The 23,783-nt window shown below is 42.2% G+C and overlaps 2 protein-coding genes across 3 annotated transcripts; both read right to left on the bottom strand.

Moving 5' to 3' along the window:
• Positions 1-234: 234 nt before the first annotated feature.
• Positions 235-16,639, bottom strand: LOC121710122 (14-3-3 protein epsilon-like). 2 transcript variants are annotated; one of them, XM_042094072.1, is made up of 7 exons: positions 16,414-16,639; positions 9,469-9,668; positions 6,975-7,081; positions 6,437-6,643; positions 4,802-4,938; positions 4,555-4,604; positions 235-1,843 (listed from the first exon to the last, which is right to left on the bottom strand). In XM_042094072.1, exons 1-6 carry the CDS (start codon positions 16,475-16,477, stop codon positions 4,597-4,599), a joined length of 723 nt encoding a protein of 240 aa, XP_041950006.1. In that variant the 5' UTR covers positions 16,478-16,639; the 3' UTR covers positions 235-1,843; positions 4,555-4,596. The 2 variants fall into 2 exon arrangements, with proteins under 2 accessions (XP_041950006.1, XP_041950005.1); XM_042094071.1 differs by lacking the exon at positions 4,555-4,604.
• Positions 16,640-19,304: 2,665 nt separating this feature from the next.
• LOC121708884 (adapter molecule crk-like) lies at positions 19,305-23,311 on the bottom strand. Its single transcript, XM_042091825.1, has 3 exons — positions 22,779-23,311; positions 20,993-21,567; positions 19,305-20,357 (listed from the first exon to the last, which is right to left on the bottom strand). Exons 1-3 carry the CDS (start codon positions 22,996-22,998, stop codon positions 20,223-20,225), a joined length of 930 nt encoding a protein of 309 aa, XP_041947759.1. The 5' UTR covers positions 22,999-23,311; the 3' UTR covers positions 19,305-20,222.
• Positions 23,312-23,783: the final 472 nt, after the last annotated feature.

The raw sequence follows: 23,783 nt of genomic DNA, 5'->3' as shown, positions 1-23,783 counted from the left end.
ACACCTCGCAGTAAGCTATTTCGTTGCTCTGATTGGTTAGGTCTATCCAATGGAGTGCAGAGGCATTCCCCCTGTATCAGTTGAAATACGCCCCATAATTACTTCCCAATGGAGCAGCATCAGACTCATATTCTGACTAGAATTGAGTATGGCTACGTCAGGCTAGGTCAACACATATTCTCCATTCTCACCGACAACAAAACAAAGATGCATTTAAAAGGACCAAATGCATTCTTTTAATTTAGGTTTGTTTTTATTTGAAGTTTAATGTTAATTCCATGCTGTGGAAGAATAGATGGTGCTTATTGGCTCCAGTCTGAATATCCAGTAGTACAAATCAGATTCAAGTTACACATACGGAACAGAAGAGAGAGAAAGAAGGGGGACACAGACAGAGAAAGAGAAAGAGAAACATGGGCATAGTGTTGGGGGCAAGAACAGTGTGAGAATAAAACCACTTAGCCTATCTATAAGCTATCTTAAAAAAAAGAAAAAAGATGAAAATAAAACTTTAGTATCCCCATTGGGTTTAAGAAACACACACACACACACACACACTCACACAAATATACGTACATACACACACACACACACACACACACACACACACACAGCTTACAGTTCAGAGGCCACATGAAGCAACATTCAGAAGCAACATCACAGCCTACGAACACGTTTGTTTCAAACAAAGCAAAACTGCTTTATTTCAGAGTTCATGAAGACAATATCTTTTGAGAAGCCCGCCATTTTGATTTTAAAAACTATAAAAGCACAGGCTCTCCTGTGCAGTCCACTGCAAGCTGCATGAGGTGACATTATGCTAGACATCAAAGGCTAGAGAGTTAACAAAAATATGGAGCCAACTGCATTTTTGTAAAGAAAACACGGTGTGTATGTGTCTCTTCTGTTTGTCGGAACAAAGGGAAGCATACAAAGCTCACCTCTGCAGCAGCCCATAAAAGGCTACAAGCAGCGACACCAAGCTTAATACCTCACACTAGTGTTCCAGCTTCCCAAAAACACCATCACACAGGGCATGGACAGGGGGTACTTCGTAAAGCCAGTGTCCCTTTCAGAAAACAAAAAAATGACAAGCACCATTTCCAACCATTTGCCACGAAAACATTTGAATGCAACACAAATCAGAAGATGCATATGTATCAATGATTAAATCTGTCGATGCCTTTAATCACTTTTAGCTCTTTGCCTCCAAGAACATCTGGCTGATGATCCAGTACCACAGATTCAACAAAAAAATGCAAACTATAGTTTTAACAAAAGAAAATAATAATAATAATAATTAAAAAAAAAAAAAAAAAAATTCATACAACAGGTAGTTAACAAAACCTTGGGGGAACCGGTAAGTTTTACCCTTCAATTAGTGGACTATTATGCAAGTCTCAAATTGAGTATGCATCCCAGTGAAACTATAGTAAAGGAAAAAGATGTAAAACCTCTAGCAAAGAAAATAAAAACAACCAAAAAACAAGTCTTGGGGCACAGGATGCAAAAAGAAAAAAACCCTCAAAAGAAAGAAAGACAAGACGGACAGACGGAGAAAGCAACAGAGAGAGAAACAGAGAGAAGAAGAGAGAAGATGAGAGTGCCGGGAGAGGGGAGCGGGGGGAGGCTGGCTGCGGGGCTCTCGTGTCAACCGGAGAACCTGGGGGGGGGGGTTCAAGACAGAAAGGCAGAGAGAGTGAGAGAAAGAGAGAGAGAGCGCAAGAGAGACAGCGAGAGAGACAAAGATCGGGGCAGGGGTGGGTGGGTTGTGTATTGGCCGTGAAGTCTCACTGAGTCTCATCCTCCACATCTTGCAGTGCTTCTTTATTCTGTTCTTCACCTGAAAAAGGGTTAAAAAAAAACAAAACAAAAAAAACAAAATGGGAAACCATTAGAACCGATAGCCAATACTAATGGAGGTACGTACATCATAACATAAAGCGGGCGGGCATAACAGGAACACAATTCACAAACCACTCGGGACTTCACACTTGAGGCACTGTTAGACAATTACAAAGCCTCATTACCTAAACACTGGCAAGCACAAACAGTGAGTGCATTACTATAGGCAATGTTCGAGTTGTGTCGAGGCACAACTCGCGTTATAATTAGCAAAGTCAGACCAACAGTTCCATAACAACTTGCTGCTTGCCGAGGTTACCATAGAAATGACAGTAGAAGTGCCTCCGCATAACGTGCAGCAAGATGTTGCATTCATGTACAACGGGCAGAGCAGGCAGATAATTATAGGACCCACAGTGTGCCTATTGGCTGCTGTTAGACTGCAACAACTACAAGCCTTGAGGTCTCACTTCTCAAAGGCAACATCGCAATGGATCCATTAGAACTCTTTAGTGATATGGTTTGCTGGGAACGGTATGGTTTTGGTGGCATCCTGTTCAACCGGCATCCTGTTCAGCCACAGACTACAATGCTTTAGTTAGGTGGTAAGAGCATATCCTGTTATTTGTCAACTAATAAAATTCGGTTAGAAACATGATTTGGTTTCGAGGGCAGATGCAGTGGTGCATACAATAAATGCACTAGATCTCAGTGAGTGAGTGAGTGAGTGAGTGTAATGTAATTCACAATGTGTGTATGGGTTTGCACATCCGCCCACACAGATGCATATCTACGCCGTAAAGCTCTAGATTAACCCTTTGAGCCGAATTGTCATTTTTATAGCTCGTCATATGCAAATGCAGCATGCTCATCATAGCAGAAAAGCAGGTTTATTTCAGTGAGAGTAATGTGTGGCATGAGGAGCTGTTTCATGAGTAATTCTGTGAGGATACACTCAAATGCATCACCAAATGTATCCAACCGTGAAGGTATTCTGATCTTATGCTGGGCTAATGTACAGTGTAAACTGCAACCATTACTCCACTCATCACAATAAAACACCCATCAACCTGTACCAATATAACATTCAAAAACTAGTTTTTTTTTTTCAAAAATTAGATTAAGGGGCATTATAATACAATATTAGTCCTTCCTTATAGCTAAATAACTGGTTAAGGCAGGTCAACGATGGTTTTTAGGCTAAACTAAAACTAAAATGGGTTCTTTGAAGAATACAAGTTCAGACTGAATGGTGTCAACTACAAATAGTGTTTCAATTTGGAGTCTAATTTGATTTGATTCTCATAGACATCTTTGAGTGGTCAAACTTAAGGGACAACTTTTTGAGCAATGTTGCTGGGCAACCACAAAACCAGTTGCATTTGTTCCATTTGGATGATGGAAACAAAACATATTGCCCAATATCAATGGGTGTGTGCACAGCAACAAAACTCAGGAACATTTCCCAGCAACACTACTCTTTAAGTTACCTTGGGTATCATCAGCTTATTACTTCCATATTTGAGCTCACAAAAATCATATATGTTTGGTAACGTGATTTTCTTGGGAATACTGAGAGGGATGTATACAGCCAAAAGGCAGTCACCATAGTATAACCAAGTGGCTACAAATGAGTGAGTGAGTCACATTTGAAAAAAATAAACCACCATCTTGTTACTGACTCATGTTAAATTAGAATGAACTGTTCCTGGCAGATTAGGCCAGTTCTATGATATAATATGACATTAATTTGTATGCGAAACAATTTGTTCAAGATGAGTATAAAGGAAACATTTATGGATTGAATTTAAATGTCACACCTTGGATAGTTAATACATTTGCTAATAGGGACTTCTCTAGGCCTACATCTTTTACAACCATAAAAATGACATTCAGATCATTAGTCCTGCAAGAGTACATCTGCCCCCTATCATTCTCATCATGTCTGATACTTTGAGCTAATTGACGTCCAGTGTAGTTCTAGAGTAGGCATGGGACATGCCTGTTCATCATAGGCATACATTTACAAACTTACCACCTCATTGGCTCTCCAAGTACTACCATTATGACCAGCATTAAAATACAGACGCGTAGGCCAATTTCCCTACATATTTACATTGGACATACTGTTGTGTGTCAGGGTTTTTTTTATTTTTAGAAAGACAAAAACTATCTTAAATTTAACTTCAGTGATCACATGGTTATTTTATTTATAATATAGATAGATAGATAAACATTTGAAGTGGTTATTTGGTCTTTATGAAAAAAACAAACATCTCAGAGACTCCCAGAGTCTGCGTACGCACCAGTGGTACCCGTTCCACTGGGTAAGAAGACATCTTAACTGTGCTGAGATTAAAACGTTGCCTTTCACAGCACTTCTACATTAATGGGTCTAAAGGGTTAAGTAACTAGTAAGTATCCCAATGACATGAGGCGGAAGTGTTACAAGCTGTTTAAGTGAGTGGAAATGCATTGGTCCTCCATGCCAAAAAGACAACAGGCTCGTGAGTAGTTCCTGTTAACACACATGTCTGACTGGATACAAAGAAAACAACTTCCAAAACAAACAACCCTTGGCAGCGTTCATCTGAGCAGTTTCTTGGAGGCCAGGAGCCAAGAGAAGCGCAAGTTTAGTTAGAGACAACACAGAGGAGGAGAGGGAGGGTGGGGCTGGAAGTGAAATGCTGAAGAGAAGAGATGACTTACAAAGTACAGTTCTAAGAGGGAATGGAGGAGGGGGGGTTGTCCTTAGGAATCTACACGTGAAGAATGCAGACAGATGAGAGATTAGAGCGCTGAACACAGGTCAGAGAGAAAGAAGGGGGGGGGGGGGTAGAGAGAGAGATGGAAGGAGAGTGTGAGAGAGGGAGGGAGAGAGAGAGAGAGAAAGTGAGGGAGGAAGAGAGAGAGAGAGAGAGTGAGGAAGAGGGAGAGGGGGGGGGGGAGGTCTTACCGTCTCCCTGCATGTCTGATGTCCATAGTGTCAGGTTGTCACGGAGCAGCTGCATGATGAGTGTGGAGTCCTTGTAGCTCTCCTCGCTCAGTGTATCCAGTTCTGCAATCGCATCATCAAAGGCCGCTTTCGCCAACCTGACAGACAGACAGACAGAAAGAGAGAAAGAGAGAGACAGAGGGACGAAGGTCAAACGAAAGAAATCACACAGACACAGCATTCACACGAACACCTTAGACGCAGTGAGAATAGGGCCTTAAAATGTGGGAATCACTGCCTCTGTGTGTGCGTATGTGTGTGTGTGTGTAAGACTAGTGAATAGCAGACACCCTGGCCACGGTTCCTTAAGCAAAGATAACAAGCCACTTGATGTAGGAGAGAGGCTTTTTGTGTGCCTTGTTGCTAGGGGAGCCAGTGTCTCAATCTCAGGGTGAACCCAACAGTTATGCAACCATTAACCTCACACCTGTCTCACCCGACACAGGGAAAAGGAGGGCAGCCGAGAAGAGAGCGAGACGACTGACACCACAGACACGCGTAATTATGGGGAAACAAGGCAGAACATCAAGGGACCTGATCACACATACTATGCGGCTAATGTGGGTCCTCTTTACCATCACAATTCATTGCTACTGTTGAAGGCCTAAGCTTTCACTCACAAAGAGAGCACTATTAGAACACATGAGGGGAAATGTGCTGGATTTCTCATGCAGAATGTGTGCTATGATCATTACAAGCCTGTTACAGTGAGAGTGCTTAAGAGTGTTAACGAGTTCTCATACTTTCTGAAAAATACATCAGCAAGCCTGTTTTGCTGACAGTTTGCCCTAAAAGGTGAGCATCCCTGAACAGGCATCATTAGAAATGGCTTACTTAACTAGTTAGATCACATGCCAACACTCAGCCTTGAGGGAATTACACTGGTTTTGGATCAACTTAAAATGGCTGGAGTCACACCATGTAAGAAAGTCTCCTTCTAACTTTGTCTGGTAGGTCCATTTTAAACAGTCCTTAACTTATGCTTTTGAGGAAAGCCTAAGACATATATCAGCTCTAAAACACTAGAAAATAAATGTCTTCATCTTCATGACTTTTCATCATGTGTATAGAGCTAGTCAATTGCACAATATTGCATGCTTATGATGATTGTTCAAGAGCAATATAATTAGCATAGTTAGAAACAAAGCCAAACACAGTTTTACAAGTGACTAATCCACCAACCTCCCTAGCATCATTAGCTGTTCAAGATGACAAACAGTATCACTATGCAATAATGAGTAATTTCAAACTAGTCATTCCTCCTCTCACAACAAGGGGACTGAGGCCTATTCACCACATCAACTCACTTGAGCAGCACTAAATCAAAATGTCAACACACGTTACACATGTCAACATCAAGCACGGCAGCCCGTTCCAAGGACGCGGTCTACTTTCTGTGGTCTTGTCTGCATTTTCTAAGGAGAGCTGCACGTTTTCCCAAGATGCAAGCATCTTTTTTTTTTCTTCTAAAGCTTCTTCTAAAGCATCTTTTTTCTTCCTCTAAAGAGAACTACACGTTTTCCCAAAGCTCTCACATTAATCTCTTCAACCCAACACATTTGGTGTGGGTTTAGGGGGTGGAGGGTCATCTCTCACCTGCATGCGCGGTCAGGGGAGTTGAGGATTTCGTAGTAGAATACGGAGAAGTTGAGGGCCAGTCCCAGGCGAATGGGGTGTGTAGGCGCCAGCTCGCTCATAGCGATATCGCTGGCGGCTTTGTACGCGACCAAACTGTTCTCTGCCGCTTCCTTCCTGTCGTTCCCAGTAGCAAACTCGGCCAGGTACCTGTGGTAGTCACCCTTCCTACAGGGCCAACGAGAGAGAGAGAGAGAGAGAGAGAGAGAGAGAGAGGGGAAGGAAGGGAGAGGGAGTGGGCGACAGGGCAGAAAGTGAAGAGGACATCTGTGAAACAATAGGCTACAAATTATACAAACTTTATCAAGACTTTTTATTTGGCCACTACTTCCACAGCAGGGAGATGTGACGGCTTAATGCTTCCTGGTTGGTTTCTAAACGGATTACACTTTTAGAATAGTATTTAAGAATAGTTTAATAGTTTAAAACACCAAAGTCAATACTCATTACAACAGTTAATAATTCAAGGTTTTAAAAACAATTGGGAGACTGGACGTACATTTTGTAGTAGAAAACCTTAGACTCTCCCGAGCCTGCAGCAGGAATGAGGTGCTTGTCCAGTACATCCAGAATGTCGTTACAGATCGATTTCAGTTCATTCTCAACCTGCAGACACACACACAGGAGGAAAGAGACCACAGGTTTAAAACAAACATTAAAACAACCACAGAAAGCATCTTTTTTCCCTAGCCGCTGCAGTAATGTCTTGTTAAAGGCAGAATTAGGACAGGGGAGCGCTCTCCTCTGGGTCCGTAGTGCCCGCTGCTCCACACCCATCCTGGCCTGATGTGTGCCACCAGGAAAGCAGGCTGCAGGTGAAATGCTGTTTCTGAGGTCCGTGCCTCTCTTATCTGCAGGGTCCTGCACTAGTGTTTGACCTAGATGCTGACTAACAGTGTATGCTAATACGATTTTTGGGTTACAGAGACCTGGGAACAATGTGCTTCATATTGGAAGATCATTAACTTGTGGTGCATTCACAGAACATGAATCATTCCCTTCTAACTGGCAAACAGAGACACACTGACAACAGATCATATTTGGCCCGAGAACTCAAGACACACAATGCGCAACGTTTATCCATCATATATGCTGATAAGGGGGGAATGAAGTAATAAAGTTTGAATTTATTTTAAAAAAAAAAATGTTATTTACACTTGCCCATTGTGTTCTAGTCATAGAATACCTCTTCACACGATATTCAGAATGCACACTGCACATGTTACGCACTATAGTCGGAACCCCTACCATTAGCTCACGCTAGTAAATTACCTTTATTATTTTTTCCCACTCATTTGCCTTTTTCTCTTTCGTATTCATCAATCAATCTTTTAATCCTTTTAACAACTTTGTGCCTTGCTGCTCTAAAGAACAGCACCTCTGGCAAATACTAGGAAGACAGCTGAATAGCCTCTCTTCAGCCACGAATATGGATTATATTAGGTTATATTAGAACTTAATATAATAATCATCATCATATCTACTTCATATATAACCTCATTAGTTCACATACAGCCCAAGCAGGGTTCTAAATTAACACCCGCCAACCCGCCAAATGCGGGTTAAAATTCATTTTGGCGGGTGTTAATAAAAACTTACTAGCCAGTTTGGCCGGTGATGCATGAGGCATTACACAAGGCTCTGTTTTCGGTCATATATCCCCCGGCAGTACTTCCTACATTTCCCATGACCACTGTGCCGTAATGCTACGTCGGCTGCACGCAGTTTGCAGTGAAACCAGCGCGAGAGACCATGGAAACGAACGGAGCGTCTACCAGAAAACACAAGGAATTAGAAGAACGAACGGAGCCAGAGCAGGGAGCATAGACTGAAAGGAGGGAGTTAGCCAGTAAAGCAAAGTAAAAAGTACCTAACACATACATAACACAAATGCATAATGCATTACGAAATATTAACGCAATTAACGCATTGTGTTTACCTATTTCCTTTGTGGGGGGCTGATGTCATGTAACGGAGGCCGCAAAACCTGAAGCAGCAAGATCGTTTATTTTATTGTCTATGGAGTTAGCTGAAGATGGAACGTGAGGAGCTTGAAGGCGAAAATTTTCAGTTTTAAAAAGGTAGCCTGATCAGTTATCACCACCACCACATGCATCAAGCACTGTGCGTAGGGCACCAAGAGACAGAGGAGGGACCAACATTTAGCCATTAAATAGTAGCTGTACTGCAAACTGTATTTTCACTCTTGTTAGAGAAAGTATACAATGTCAACATGCACCAACAGCATGTTACATAAAGATGATACTTTTCGGGTCCTCTCTATAAAGATCCAACTTGAACATAGGCCCTATGCTACTCTAGGAGAGGGAGAGAAAACGAGTGGCAGGTTCTAGCTGGCTTGTCATTGTTGATGATAATTGATATCTCCTTTTTTTTAAGTTAAGATTAAACTAAATGTGGCAGTGGTTGGGACAGACTTATGGGGGCGAGAATAGGAATGAAGCAGGGGATGAGGATATCGACAGAGAAATAGATAGATAGAGATCCCAAACATGAAATGAAGTGTTTGCACTTTCTGTGTATATTTTGTGGTATGTATTCATGCCAACAATGTTAATAAAATGACCAAATGCATTCAGTGACACTCATCTCATAAACTCATAATTCTCTTATTTTCACCGGAAAAAAATTGGCTAATAGAAATTCTGATTGGCTAGTAACTTTAGAAAGTTACCAGCCACATTGGCTGGTGATCAAAAAAGTTAATTTAGAACCCTGAGCCCAAGCATCATGTGTGGACCCATTAAACGACAACCAAGAGACCATTCAATGTGGAAGGTATAATCTTTCAGTTACCTAGTTCCCAAAAAAGATGCAGGAACAAGAAAGGCTTGTTCACAATTCTACTTCTACAAAAATTGCACATCAATCTATAACCTAGTCTCAGGGATTTAACAGTGGTAATTTCACTCAAAGTGATGGCCAGCACTACTTCCACTATCATGTCTGGGATAACTAAGTCCTGCTCTCACCGTTTGCCTGTATTCCCGGATCATCTTAAGTTTGTCTTCTCCTCCCTTGGTCTCCTCCTTCTGTTCGATGCTACTGATTATCCTCCAGGAAGCTCTCCTGGCGCCGATGACGTTCTTGTAGGCCACAGACAGCAGGTTTCGCTCCTCCACGGTCAGCTCTGTGTCCATACGCGCCACATTCTTCATGGACTCCACCATTTCTGCAGGGAGACAGAGAGCAAGGTGTCCAAGAACCAGTTATTCACTGCAAGACACAGCAGCAAAAAAAACGGATGTTTCGAAATCACATTACATTTCATACTCTACATATTCGCCCATGGCAGTCACTTCACAACCTGACATTTCCGATTCATTGAGGGCAAGAGATAAGGCTTTAAAGGAAGCACAGTCTTCCTAATGATGCTGGAAAAACAGAGGGAGCAGCCACTGCTCTGCTTGTATGCACTTCACTGGTATAGGCTACTGTCTACAATGGTACAAAAAACAATGGTTATCTTTTCATCAACACTGGTGACACCTCCATGCTGTACAGACAAGACAGCACAAGCGTCTGCCATACAGGGCACCAGAGGGAATGAACCCTGGCGGGGCTGGAGGTCCAAGGAGGGGGCGGTGGGTGATGCCGGATCAGCTGTGCGAGCGTCTCGTAAATCCACAATGGGAGCGATGGCAAGCAGGAAAAGCGACCCCACCCAGCTTTGCTCTCCTCCCCTGCGCTACGCCGCTCGGCTCTGTTCACAGCTGCCGCGCCAGTGACTCAGTGAAAATAAGCTCCTTACTGAGAGAAGGGGGATTACCAGAGCCCCCACGCCCAGCCTGCAGCCTGGCGCCCACTCCGCTCTCCCTCACTCCCACCACCACGCGAGGGGAGACACTGCAGCGCTGAGCGCACTACAAGCAGCCCACACACACACACACACACACACACACACACAGACACACACAGACACACACAGACACACACAGACACACACAGACACACACAGACACACACAGACACACACAGATGTCTGGACTCTGGAGATGATGAAAGAAAGAAAGAAAAAAAAAAAACCTTTACGCACTCAGGAAGCATGTGGCAAATTATATTGTTATAAAAAGGAGGACACATGGAGCAGAATCTGGTTTCTTTGTCTGTGGAACTGCTGGGCTACTGGATCCAACAACAGTGTGAGTATTGGGCCTTGGCAAAATGGCTGCCTGACCTGGAGAATCTATCAGTTCAGGCAAACAGCCTCCCGCTATGCATGTAGCCTGGAGTGCCTTTAGGATTAACTAAGCACTTATCAGTTTCAATGCTCATTCAATGGTCGGGACTCAAGCAGCTTTTTTTAAAAAAAAAAAAAAATTAAAAAAAAAGAAGATACAAATGTCACCTTCAAAATCTGTACTTACACCAGGTCTTGCTGCTTAAGAAACCTAAGAAACAGAAATAAATCAATTCAAATCCATTTTCACAGCCACCGTTATCTGACCACCTTCTAACCCACCCCACTCAGCAACACACCATGTGAATCACACCTAATCAACCCAGCCTTCAAGATAAAACACCATTACGTTTGTGTTAAGAAAAAAAAAACTCATTTGAGATAACTGGATTCTTGCATAATGTAGCCCGCTACTGCATGTTACACAAGCTGTGTGACAAGTTGCTGCACTTGCCTAATTAATTTAGTGCCATGACACTGTATGTTCACAAAGTGTGACTGTTGTGCAGAATAGGCCCTGGTGAGCCTATTTTCAGTGCCAGTAACCAAAACGGAGTGCCGTTTCCAACGTAGTGCTATTTCTAACCTCATTCACCTCTGACCTTCAACACGTAACGTGCTACCAGGCAACGCAAAGGTCAGGAGAATTCTTGCACTTTGAATTGTTTTGTGTCCATTCACTGTTGCACTGACAGTCTGAGAATTATGCACTAGTCTACAATTCCAACCAGTTACTACACTTTGTTATGTAGCATATAGTCTTCAATTAATCCGTTTCTTACATGTCTCCATTCGTGTCTGTAAAAAGTGTCAGTCATGTCAATACGTTCAATCTTTCACATCTCTAATCAATATTTACAGTGTGCCAGTGCAGGGGGAAAACTTCCCAAAGGTCATTCGCGGAAATGACGCCATTTCAAACGATTTTCAGATCAAACTAATTTCCATGAAATTTCAGTTAAGGGGAGTGGCCTTACAACAGGCTCCAAATCCATTTCAGATCTCTAATGTGATTAAAGGTGCAGCACAAGGGTTCATTTAACCACCCCTTTCTCCCTCTTTAATGGAAAGTCTGGGAGCACGCCAGTGTATATAAATCTATAAGGGAGAGAGTGATCAGTGCAAAAGTGGAGCTGAGGTAAGAAAGAATCACACACACAAAGGCACTCCGAAGAGCCTTGTGCCAAAGGAGGCAAACGTTTGCAGGTCGTGTTCAAACAAGACGAGAGAGAGAGAGATTGGCCACCATTCATGACTCATAGCCCACTGATACCAAGGTATTAGCTTCTAAAACCTGGACAAAAAACCCCTCAAGACCAGCACATTTTAGCGAACTAAACTAAACTCAGTTCTCGCACAAGCCACCACCTGTAACCCGCCTTGGAGGTCCATGGTCTGCAGAGCGGGGTGCACTGCTATGCGGGGAGAGTAAAGGCCTCTCTGTGCAGGCGGTATGGCTCAGCCAATAGTGGGATACTATGAGCTCTTTGAAACATGCTGCTGTAATTCGATGCCTTTGGTCAGGAGGACATCTCTGTATCTCTTCCACTCTCCCCCTCCTCTCTCTCTCTGCCCTGCAGGCTGACGAGCTCTCTTCAACTCATTAGGCAGGGATTATTCCCGACAAGAATCTCTGCTTGGAAATGTGCAAGTTTCTGCTTAAAAATGACATTCCTGTACCTTAGACTAATGCCCATGCCTTGTCACAGTGAGCACTTTCTGTTCACTATTTCTGTTAGCCTATGTCTGGCTTGAGCTACCAGAAATGTATATTTTCAAATAAACGATTTCAAGGTGAACATTGTTTCTGTGATGACACTCAGAGACAATGATGCAAATTCAATACCTCATTTCAGACTTCAGAAGAAGTTTCAACACGGGCGTACCAGAAAAAAATACAACTCGCGGACCCAAATTAACTCTTTTCACAAGAGGGATAAAAGGGCCTGAACAAAAACAGGCCAGTTCATTAGTCTGATGCAGCCCCAGAGCCGCACAGCAGACAGACTGCCTGAAGCATGCTGGCTCGTTACTGTACGTTGTGCGAGTGCGAGGCTGGCTGGTGTGTGTGTGTTTTGTAGTGGTGGCAGTGGCACTGGCATTACCACACTGAATTGGAATTCTTTCAGGTCGGCTGGGTGGTCAGAGAGGAGCCCTCCCACCGAGACCACAGGCAGTCCAACTGTGCACTTCCTCATCTGTGGAGCGAGGAGGTGAGGAGGGATGGACGGACAGAGAGAGAGAGAGAGGGAGGTGAGGAGGGATAGACAGAGAGAGGGAGGGAGGGAGGGGAAGGAGAGGACGCTGTGAGGAGGGAAACAAAACCGGCCATTCTGATAGCGCTTTTTCCTTTTGACTTCCAGCAAGTAGACTGATCCATATGTACTCAACCATTCACAGGGCCATGCAAAAAAAAAAAGACATTACGTAAGAGACCTCCCACCCCCCATTCTCCAACTACCCCCATCCCCACCCCCCAACACACACAGGGGCTGCATGCCTCCCTCTGGTTTGCTCATCTGGCTCGACCCCAGCTGCACTCTCCAATTCTTGCATTCCTCCAGAGCAAGCAGGACAGTGAGAGAGAGAGAGAGAGAGAGAGAGAGAGAGAGAGAGAGAGAGAGAGAGAGAGAGAGAGAGAGAGAGAGAGAGCAGAGAGCGCATAAGATTAGAAGTCGTCTGCCGGAGACCACGCCTGTTAGGGAAGGGTGGGAGGAGGACACTTGCCAGGTCCTGTTTCAGAACATGCATCACCCACACAAGAGGTGTCCTGTCCCAGAGACAACCACACACACAGAAAAGTGTGAAATTATGAAACAAACCTATTGCTGTCTGTTGTCATGGCATTCTCTGCTAGTTGGAAGAGGACACCACTTACTGGACCCCTCTTAAAAGCCATTACATGATGAAATACTCGGAGCATTCAGGAAACAAAGAGGGCCACTAATTAGAGCAGTCCAGAACGACAAGTTACTCTGTAGTACAAATGTCCTGTTGCCACTCAAAGATTGTTTCTTTCTATGTCAGAGACCTTATTCTAGTACAAGGACTCCAAAGCCATCTTGATCAGACAACTAACAGAATGATTCACAATTCCAATAAAATCTAAACTTAGACAATACATCACTCAATGATATGACCAAGCATATTAAAGAGAGAAAGTGGAAACACACATCAAGTTCCATGGTCACCTCTAACACAAGTATAAAACACAATCATTTTTATCACACTTCATTAGACCTAAAACATTTGTAGAGATAAATACAACATTCTTGAAGGTATTGTTTGACATCCCAAATTACTGTCAAATTAACAAAGAATGTTTTTTTCAGCTGTCTATTCTCGCTGTGCTGCTGTATGCTCAAAACAATCTTGTGTTCAAACACAGCAAGCCCTGATAACTCATACCTGCCTTTTTTCATCTCATAAATTAGTTGATTCCACTACCAGACAACACTGGCATTGGTGGAATAAAAAAAATAATAGTTTTACTGCAAAGCATTTGAAAATGTAAGCCTTTAGCTTCAAATATGGAATGTGTGTCTTTCTTGAGTATACCATACAGAAAACACAAGACCTCCAATGTTCCCCATTCGTCAGTTTTTTTTTCTTTAACGCCACTGAATGAGCATGTCGATCATCCCGCCCAGTGGCCTATATTTAATGAATGAGCACTGTGGGCTGGCCCATTGAGAAAGAGGAGGGACCGTATATACTTTTGTCAGTCAATTCATCAACTATGAGCACTACGTTTGCGCTCAGATATACCACTTAGGCTGCACAACGGTCAATTTTGTTATGTGTAACATACATATTTATGTACTGCAATTGTTCATAAATACACAATCCTTTCAAAACGTTTTATTTCAATGCAACACCCTTCGTGGTTATGGGTAACCTACTACAAGTGGTAAACAAGATTGAATAGTTAATACTGTATTTTGACAACTTACTATTGACCAATTACTTAATACAATTGATGTATTGACATTATTGTGCCAAAGATGTCAACACGTTTTCGTCACAACAGACTGGTCTTGCTCGTCACATGGTGCTAGAGAATGACCACTTTAGTGGTAGTAAAGGATATTTTCTGCCTAATTAATAAAACAAGTGACCCACAAACCATCACAACACTGACATATTGTTGACATTATTGTCAGACATATGCGTATTCTCTGTTAAAGGGGAATAGTAATGCTGGGAGTGAATGAATCAGTCATTGGTAAGTAAACGTGACGCGTATACCAACATACTATTTACAAAGAATTATCACAACCTGTTTTAAGATAACCAACATTACCTTGTCTGGCAAACTGCGGCCTGACCTATAGATCAACGTACTACCTGGTTTGAAAGCCAATGCTAGTAGCGAGCTAGATTGGATGTAGAAAAGTTAGCTACCGTGAAATGTTGATAAACAAGAGCAATTCCAAAACATGTCATCAAGCCCACCTTAAGTTCGGTTTGCGGAGTACAAGTTCACTGAAAAAAAATACATTTCACAAGGCTAGCAAGTTCGTAATAGGAGCTATGCTAACGTGAATTAGCTGCTGTCAGCCATGCTAGCTTACCAATTATTCTAAAATAATGTCATGTGTCATAACTTTACATTGACTTCGATGGATTAAGAGTGCAAAACAACAACGCATACTAACTTGTCAGCTTCTCATTGCATGGTAAGCTAACTGTACTTCACTGCCTTTTCAGATGGCATGCTCAGCTTTGCTGTCCTATGCAATCTGACAATTAGATTTTAAGCTTATGCTTCCTAGCAGGATGACCAAGGTGGTTTTCGCTTTACACAAGCATCTATTCAGTTGACGCTAAATAGTGCAAACACACTCTGAATTTACAACACTAACCATTCTTAATAAGATATGATTGTACTACAATGCGTTAACCAGTTCCATTAAAGCGATCGTTTCATTTAGCTTAGTGAGCCATTCGGGAAATGTGTGATACACGAGTCCACATGAAACCCAACCCACCATAGCACACACAGGCTATCTGGGTATAGCATGCTGTTGGCCGCAAATGTGACAGAACTTCACGTTGGTGGTTACGGCCACGAAGCTAGCATGTTATTTTGCTCTAGCATTACTTACTGCGGGCCATATGCAGCTTCAACGGGATTCGAGTGTTTAGTCTATTCCCGTAATGTGGGAGCGTTTGAGGCAATGATTTAACGTTAACGCCAATAGTTCATTATATTTGCCCCTATTCTTACCATCTGGCTAACGCGTTAACGCGTCGTTAACATTATTCAGTTAAGGCAGCTCGCCAATATTTTTAATTGTTGGAAGGCTTAAAAGTAACGTCACAGATCATATTTACGTTATCGAAAACACTTTCCCTGTGACACCTCCCAACCCTTACGTTAACGGTACTGCTAACACAAAGCTATCATGCTAGACTAACTAGCTTGCGGACCACTCATCAGCAAGCTAGTAACCCAGCCTTTATCGAAGAGTCGGTCACCCTCCAAGTTACCGACAATCAGATCATAATGTTAGTGTTAGGTATTGACAGGTGTTTTCAACATTAAACGTTACGTCAGTTCAAACGAACATAACTGTTAGCCATTTTACACGGCTTCTTTCAAAACGTCTCGTCCGCTCCCGTTTTCGCTCTCTCCCTGTAGCCCCCCACAAGAGGGAGGGTGAGGAACATGTCCTGCAGTAGCGTTAACCGTGTACCTCATTAAGCTAATCAATCTAGTTCTAACGTTACTTACCGTCATATCTCTCTGCTTGCTCGGCAAGTTTTGCCTGATATACTAGGTGCTCTCGGTCTCCCATGTTGTACAGGCGTAAGGTTGGCGATCTTGGGCGGGCGGAGGTAAAGAGGCTCAGAGACGGGAGAGAATCTCGACCGAGGATTCCTGACGGAGCAACAGCGGCACGGAGTTCCCACTCTACCGGTAGCTTCGCTCTAAAGATGGCGTCGGAACTCCATCCGGGAAATGTACTCTATCCACGCCACACATAAGCACGGCCCCCTCCTCCTGTTACAGCGCACTCTCAAAGGTGCGGAACGCATTCTGCTACTGTAGGCGTAGTACATTGGGCCTACAACTAAAGCGGCCTGATGCAGTTAAGACAACCTACCCACGCCTATGTTTGTATTATATCGACATCATACGAAGATATTTTGCCTCTATATCCTATGGGATACACATGCAAAATAGTATCAGGCTACAGTACTCACTGGGAATATAAACACTGGATGAGAGAAGGATGCATACTGGTGTCCTGAGATATCTCTGCTCATGGAACACCTCTCCTAACCTCCTATAGAAATTAACTTTCTGATTCAATAAACACATTTGAAAAATGTAGGTACATTCTTAAATAGTCCTAAATGGCTTCATCCATAGGCCTACCCATCTGTAAAAACACTCAAATCTTTTTCAAATGGGGAAAAAGAGAAGCATAAATAGAAACCACTACTTATGATGTTATGCTTTTATTTACTGAGTATGTTAAAACTTTACATGCCTCGGAAAATAAAGCGTGACATTCAATTTACAATAGCCTATGATATCAGCACTTATTTTAGGAACGTTTTATGACAAAATAGCCTGTAAGATGGGGTTGATTTTTAAAATCAACAATGAATGCCATAAGTACTGTGCAGGGTGAAGAGATCAGGTGCATTATCAAGTGATGATGAATCAGGACAAAGCTGGGTGCATATTGAAATGGGGAACATGATATAAGTGTCAATATGAGACATCACAAGAAACAATATGGGATAAAACACTGTAACTACCTTGATATTTCAATGAATCTGTGACACATTCAGCCAAACCACATGAAAATTCCAACAATTCAAATTATTGCTGTTAAGGGAGAGTTTATCTGAACAGTGATTTTCTGAAAACTCTTCTGATCTATAGGGGACATCAACCAATGGAACTGGAAACTGGAAGCATAGTGATTAGTTTTTTCCCTATCAACACAGTAATTTAAGAACAAAGTAAACGGAATGAAAGAAGTGTGTCCATGTTTCCATGGATCCCATAAAGTTCCTTTTCTGTCTTTCCTTCAACAGAAATGTAGTGTCCTTTAGTGGAAACAGAGGGCCTTCGACTGAAAGCCGCTTCTTTCGCTGTGCTATCAGCCAGTCTCTTCCCCAGCCAATGATTCATTTGTGAAGTGGTTAACAGAAAGATTACACAGAGGCAAACATGGTGTGGAGGCAGGGTGATGTGGTCACGTATGACCAGATAATTACTCAGAAACACACAGATGAACATAGTCAAATATGAGGGTGTCGACAAATTGTTTTGAAAACAAAAAAATTAACTGTGATAGCTTCTAACTATTTTCTGGAGAATCTTAAATTCTATTTCTGAAATGGTGGGATGTCTGAAACAAGAAACTGTCATTATTTTGTATTTATACATGTTTTGTCTACAAAATCCACCTTTGGATTATGCTTAATGCTTCAAGCTTCGCAACTGAATAGAGCAATCAATTTTACTGTGTTTACATTTCTTTCTGTGAGTAACATTACCACAGACCAACCTACATCTTGGTATACATGCTAATCGATGTATGTTTTGATGGTTTGTAGTATAGGGTTAGTTTCAACCAAAGTGAGTATAATTATTAAATTCTCAAGGGGCATCATACATTAACTTTCAATGGGGGATATGATCATGTCTAACACTTTGTTATGTCTATCCAATTTGGTGCAGCATGTTGAAATTAAAAGGTAAAAACTGTGGTTGAGGCAGTGGCTATGAATTGGTCCATTGAGATCACTCACATCAAATCAGGAACACGATTGATTCCCATATCCACAATGAGGTAGAGGACAAAACCAATATGCCTCTTTTGCCCAGTTAAGACTCTCTACTAAGTTAGGCTGTAACGTGTAACATCATAATTAGTTATCCCTTTTCCCAATGAAGAAAACACTTTTTTACCTTGAAAAAAATACAACCAGGGTAGATGAGCTATTAGCAAGTGGAACTTGACCTCATTCAAGTGTTACATATATATAAAAAAACTCCAATGTTTCAACATGCCTTATTTGTTACACAGCACCTCTTCCGATAAGTATTGCATAATTTGTCGTCCAACCCTGGCTGGTTGTCACCTTTAATCTCTAGCAGAGTCTCCTCGGTGGAGACAGCAGACCTGAGGGACAGTCCGGGGACAGCAGCTGTTAGTGTCTGTCTCGTCTGTCACACAAAACCCCTTAGAACACACTGGACCTCACACTGACTCAGCAGCAATGGAGGGCAAACATACCTCCAGGGGGAGACCACCAGTATACCACCAAGTGTGTTCAAAAAAACAAAAATATAACCATGGATCTAAATAATACTCACATTAGAATTAAATGTTTGCATTACTGGGGCAAGTAACAACATGTCACTCATGGTACATAAACGTCAAAGACGGTACACACATCTGTCTTTGGCACAGGAAAAAGATGGAAACATAAAAGACCAAGCATTACAGAAGTGAGGAAAAGGGAATTGGGACAAGAGGGAATATATATATATATACATATATATATATATATATATACATATATATATATATATATATATATATATATATATATATATATATATATATATATATATATATATATATATATATGTATATAATATATATATATATATATATAAATGTATAAATATACTAATAAAGAACTGGAAGTGAGAAAAAAATGTTCTTTAGTCACAGTTTGGTTGCCTGCCACTTGCTGTCAGAGCTGACAACAGACAGTTGTTGTGATCAACTGACTGTACTCAGAGATCCAGAATAGCTTTGCCTTCAAGGAAACTCTCATAACGATATTCTCAAACAAGTTCTCTGACATAATGGCGCCAAAAATAATCATAAAATTGGCATTTGGTCTAAATAAATTGGGGCATAACCATGATAACACAAAACTATTGAAAATGTGAACGTACTGTTTAGAAAATAATGCTATGTACTAATATATATATATATATAATCATAATGTTATCATATTATTTCCCATCTTTTCAATACAAAAAACAATAATAAAACATTAAACAGGCAGTCTGTAGTGTTTGGACCTTAGACCATAGAATCCTATTATGCTGTGAAAGGTATTGCTAGTCTCTCTCCACCAGAAAGCCAGAGGATACGCCAGGCTCTCCCCTCTCCCGTCTCTGTTCATTCTCCTGCTATTTTTTTTTTCCTTTTTAAAAGTCTATCTATGTGCGCTGTATGATATCTTCATCGAAAGTGGAAATGTTGGCAAAAGGGGTCGATGTTCACAATTACATATTGAGTATGTGCACATGATGACTGGAAATGTGATTCTGTGTAGGGTGTGTGTGTGTGTGTGTGTGGGTGTGTTGGGGGGGGTTTAGAAAGTTGGCTGCTGAATACTGAAGTGGTGAGAGGAGCCAGAGGGTGTCTCCATGCCATCTGTACTCACAACTTGCCCAGGGAGGGCAGGGGCTGTGATGGGGAGGGCCTGGGCCTGACATTCATACAGTACAGCAGGGTCCTGCAGGAAGTAAGTATATGGAAGAGCATGTGCCATCTCTCAGCTCTCATCCTCCGGGTGTTGCTGGTCTAGAAGGCGGACATGGGTGAAGGGGAAATGGCCTCTCTTGCCCTTGCATTCGCCTTCCCACTGGCCATTCACATTGATCTTGGTGACTTTCACCGTGTCCCCTACCTGCAAAACGTAGACACATGGAGGTTAGATAAGCATGGTGGAAACCACACAATTATGGTGAATTGATGACAGGAACTCCATAAACATTGATTTTTTGCAACTGTGTGAACTCGCATGGTGCATTACACTGTCAAAGGGTGGGAAAAAATAGAAAATTATGAAGTACTTTTATACGTTTGTGGTACATACATATTTAATTATATTTCATGACAGACAAGGGAATGTGGAGTCCTTGTGGCAGTCCTTAGGCATGCAGTGATATTATGCAAATAAATGGCATAGACACAGAATATATTAACAAAGTGTGCTATACAAGACCCTAATTTATATTAAGACATACATATACTATGATGCTTTAACATGATCCTTAGTTTCATGTTCATTCATGTAAATAATATGTTTCTCCATTATCCAGCTTCTTTCACAGACTAGAGTAGTTACATTAGCATCTATGCCAGGTGACCTGTCAGTGACCTCACACTCAATAGAAGCTGGCACACAAAGAGCGAGGCATACATTAATAGCCAAAGAAAGACAGAGGGAGTGCAAAGTCAGTGGAATCACTCATTCCACTTTGAACGTTCTCAGTGTATGTGTGTGTATGAGAATGTGTGTGTTACAAATACACCACATACCTCTAGAGCAAGAGCAGTTTTATCGTAAGCATTTGGGACTCTCTTCTGTATTGCCCTGGCATATACTGGTCCATTCTGGAGGTTGGGCAAAGGCGTGTTCACCACAGGCTGAGCGTAGTCTAACTGCGTGGGTGGCACTCCCCCTGCGCCATCGGACGCCCCCGTGACAGGTGTTCCCAGCACAGTGAGCAGCGTTTGGCCTGCACCAGTTGGTGAAGCAGGGCGGTAACGCTCCACATAGGGGACTGGGATCATGCCCTGACGACCGTCAAGATTGGCTGCGTTCCACCACTGGTCCTCTGGCTTCTCGATTACCCGGAGCACATCCCCCTTCCGGAATGGCAGGTCCTCGTCGTCATTGCCGGGGAAGTCAAAGACGGCGCGCACGTATTCCACCTCATCTGACTTTTGTGGTCCCCCGGATGCACCGCTGCTCACTAATCCAGCATGCTTGGCCTTGTTGGCAGGCTCAATCAAGGTAGTGGTGTCCAGATAGTGAATCTTGTAGAACTCTAAAAGGGCCGAGAGACCATCAAACTCCTGGTCTCCGATACGGTAACGAGGAGGGGCTTGATCTAGATGGGTGGAGGAAAGAAACCCATAAAGGTGGATCAGTTCAACGATGCATTCAGCATAACCTGCCACAGTCTGTGTACAATAAATGCTAGGCAAGTGAGACAGTAATTATTATGATTATAAAATGCTCAATATAGAATGCTGCAAGCCCCCTAACAAGCATCACCAAACACAAGAGCGTACCATCGAAGCATTTATTTGACTGAGCGTAACAGGCCACAGATAGGATCATAGGCATTCCACAAACACCACACAGAATAAGTCATTCTGCCTATTGTGACATGTAGGTCATTGACAGTTCACAGCATGCACAGGGCTTTTTCTCCGACGGAAATAACAACGTAGGCCTACTGAGAAACAAGGAACACTCCGCCCAACTACACACCCTACAGACACAACCTTTGCTGTGATAAGACTGTTGTTCATCTTAGTGGGCTGGGCTGACAGGATGAATGAGTAAGAAATGATAGGTCTGTTAACGTTTAACTATTTCTCTGAACAATACCATTATGTTCTGTTGTAATTACTATGTCTGGCGGATATGACAAAAGTCAAAGTATAGTAACGTAACCACATAGATAAAAACAGACCGTCCTTTTTGGCAGCCATGAACCCCCGAACCTGCACGCACCTTTTCAGTGCCCACGTCTGGTTGAGGGGGCGTAATACATGCTATGAAGCTCCTGAGCTAACTAAGGATGATATCTACCCCCAAAGCATGCTGAATCTGTAGAAATTGCCCAGACATTAGAATTTTTAAAACAAACCACGAAAGAACCAACAAAAAAGTTGAGAATGTTTGCTTCCACTCTGGAATTCTACCACTATAATGGCAATGTTTACAGAAGCTGGGTATGAACTATGAACACGTTACGCTCTCCCTTAGAAATAATCCCAATTTCATAATAAACGTAAATAGTACCTCACTTTGGAAATAAAGTTTGCTATGAGTCTGGTAAGAGAAAACTACATTAAGATGACCTAAAAAGTTGGACAACATTGCGTTAGCTGCCCATGAGCCGCTACGCTATCCTTTCCAATGTCATTATGGCAAGTTTGTTCAAAAACAGCTGGCGTGAACACCTAGCTATCGCTAGCAGGCTAGGTACCTTCCGTTAGCAAACAAGGGAGACTGGGCGTTTCAGGCTGGAGTATAAACTTTCTAATTAATCTTCAATTATATAGCCCCATGTAACAGTATTTAACTTACTTGTTCCAGATTGTCGATTGTTGCTGATGCTGTTGATTATGTAATGAGATACTTTGGAATTCTCAGAAACGGAGAGCACATAGTCACCGGGGCTCGTAACTGAGTCTCTGACAATAAACACTCCATGTCGTTGTCCCTGCAGAAGTGATACTGCCTCTTGGCGAATAAGCCTCCCCCAGTACCAGCTGTTACGGTCTTCGGCGTCAAAATTCCCGGCCATGGCTACAACTCCACACCGAAACCACAAGGCCTTCCCAAGCCTCTCCCAGTTGGTGACCAAGATTCAATTCAATTCAACTCAACAATTCAACTGCAAAAACTTTGACTCTCAAGTCAAGAAGACACACTTCAGGGAGAAAACACAACACCCGTACACCTGGAAAACACGTGCCTGAGTACAGTTTGCGAGATCTACGCAAAAAAGTTAATTCAAAACTTTTGAACACCTTTTAATGTTCATGTAATTATGGTACAATTCTTGAGTAACACATCCGGTGTGCCTGAAACACATCCCACCTAACAACTGGAATGGCGAACGTTGGGAAAAGACTTCATCCACCGGATGTGATGCATCAGAGTTGTCAGCAGAAAAGAAACCCAGCCATATTGGGAAGGTCGCAGTTAATTTTGGAGTTGAGTGATAAAAGTGATCTATCTAACCATTTAGCAATACTAAAGCTGACTGACTGCATCATAAAAACACAAGTAAAACATGTCAAGCTCAAGTGTCAAGACTACCCTTCCAAAAATGCAGTTTTCAAGTGTGAAAACTTCTGTTTTTTGAGGAATTCCTTGCAGTATTTTGAACATGAAAAATAGATTGTCACTAGGCCTACATTGCACTGCACTTTACTTTAACGCAGAAATGTAGTATTTTGTACATGAAACGGCATTGTACTGCATAACTACGGTTATTCTTTAAGAGTAGAGCAAACATTGCATCAACACACACTCTCAAATCATGCAGTGGATATTTAGTCATTATTGTTTCTTGAAATGTATTTC

The sequence above is a fragment of the Alosa sapidissima genome, chromosome 5 (genome assembly GCF_018492685.1).
Source record: "Alosa sapidissima isolate fAloSap1 chromosome 5, fAloSap1.pri, whole genome shotgun sequence".
NCBI classification, from domain to species: Eukaryota; Metazoa; Chordata; class Actinopteri; order Clupeiformes; family Clupeidae; genus Alosa; species Alosa sapidissima.
The sequence above is the reverse complement of the archived record's forward strand: the minus strand, read 5'-3'. Positions and strand labels throughout refer to the sequence as shown.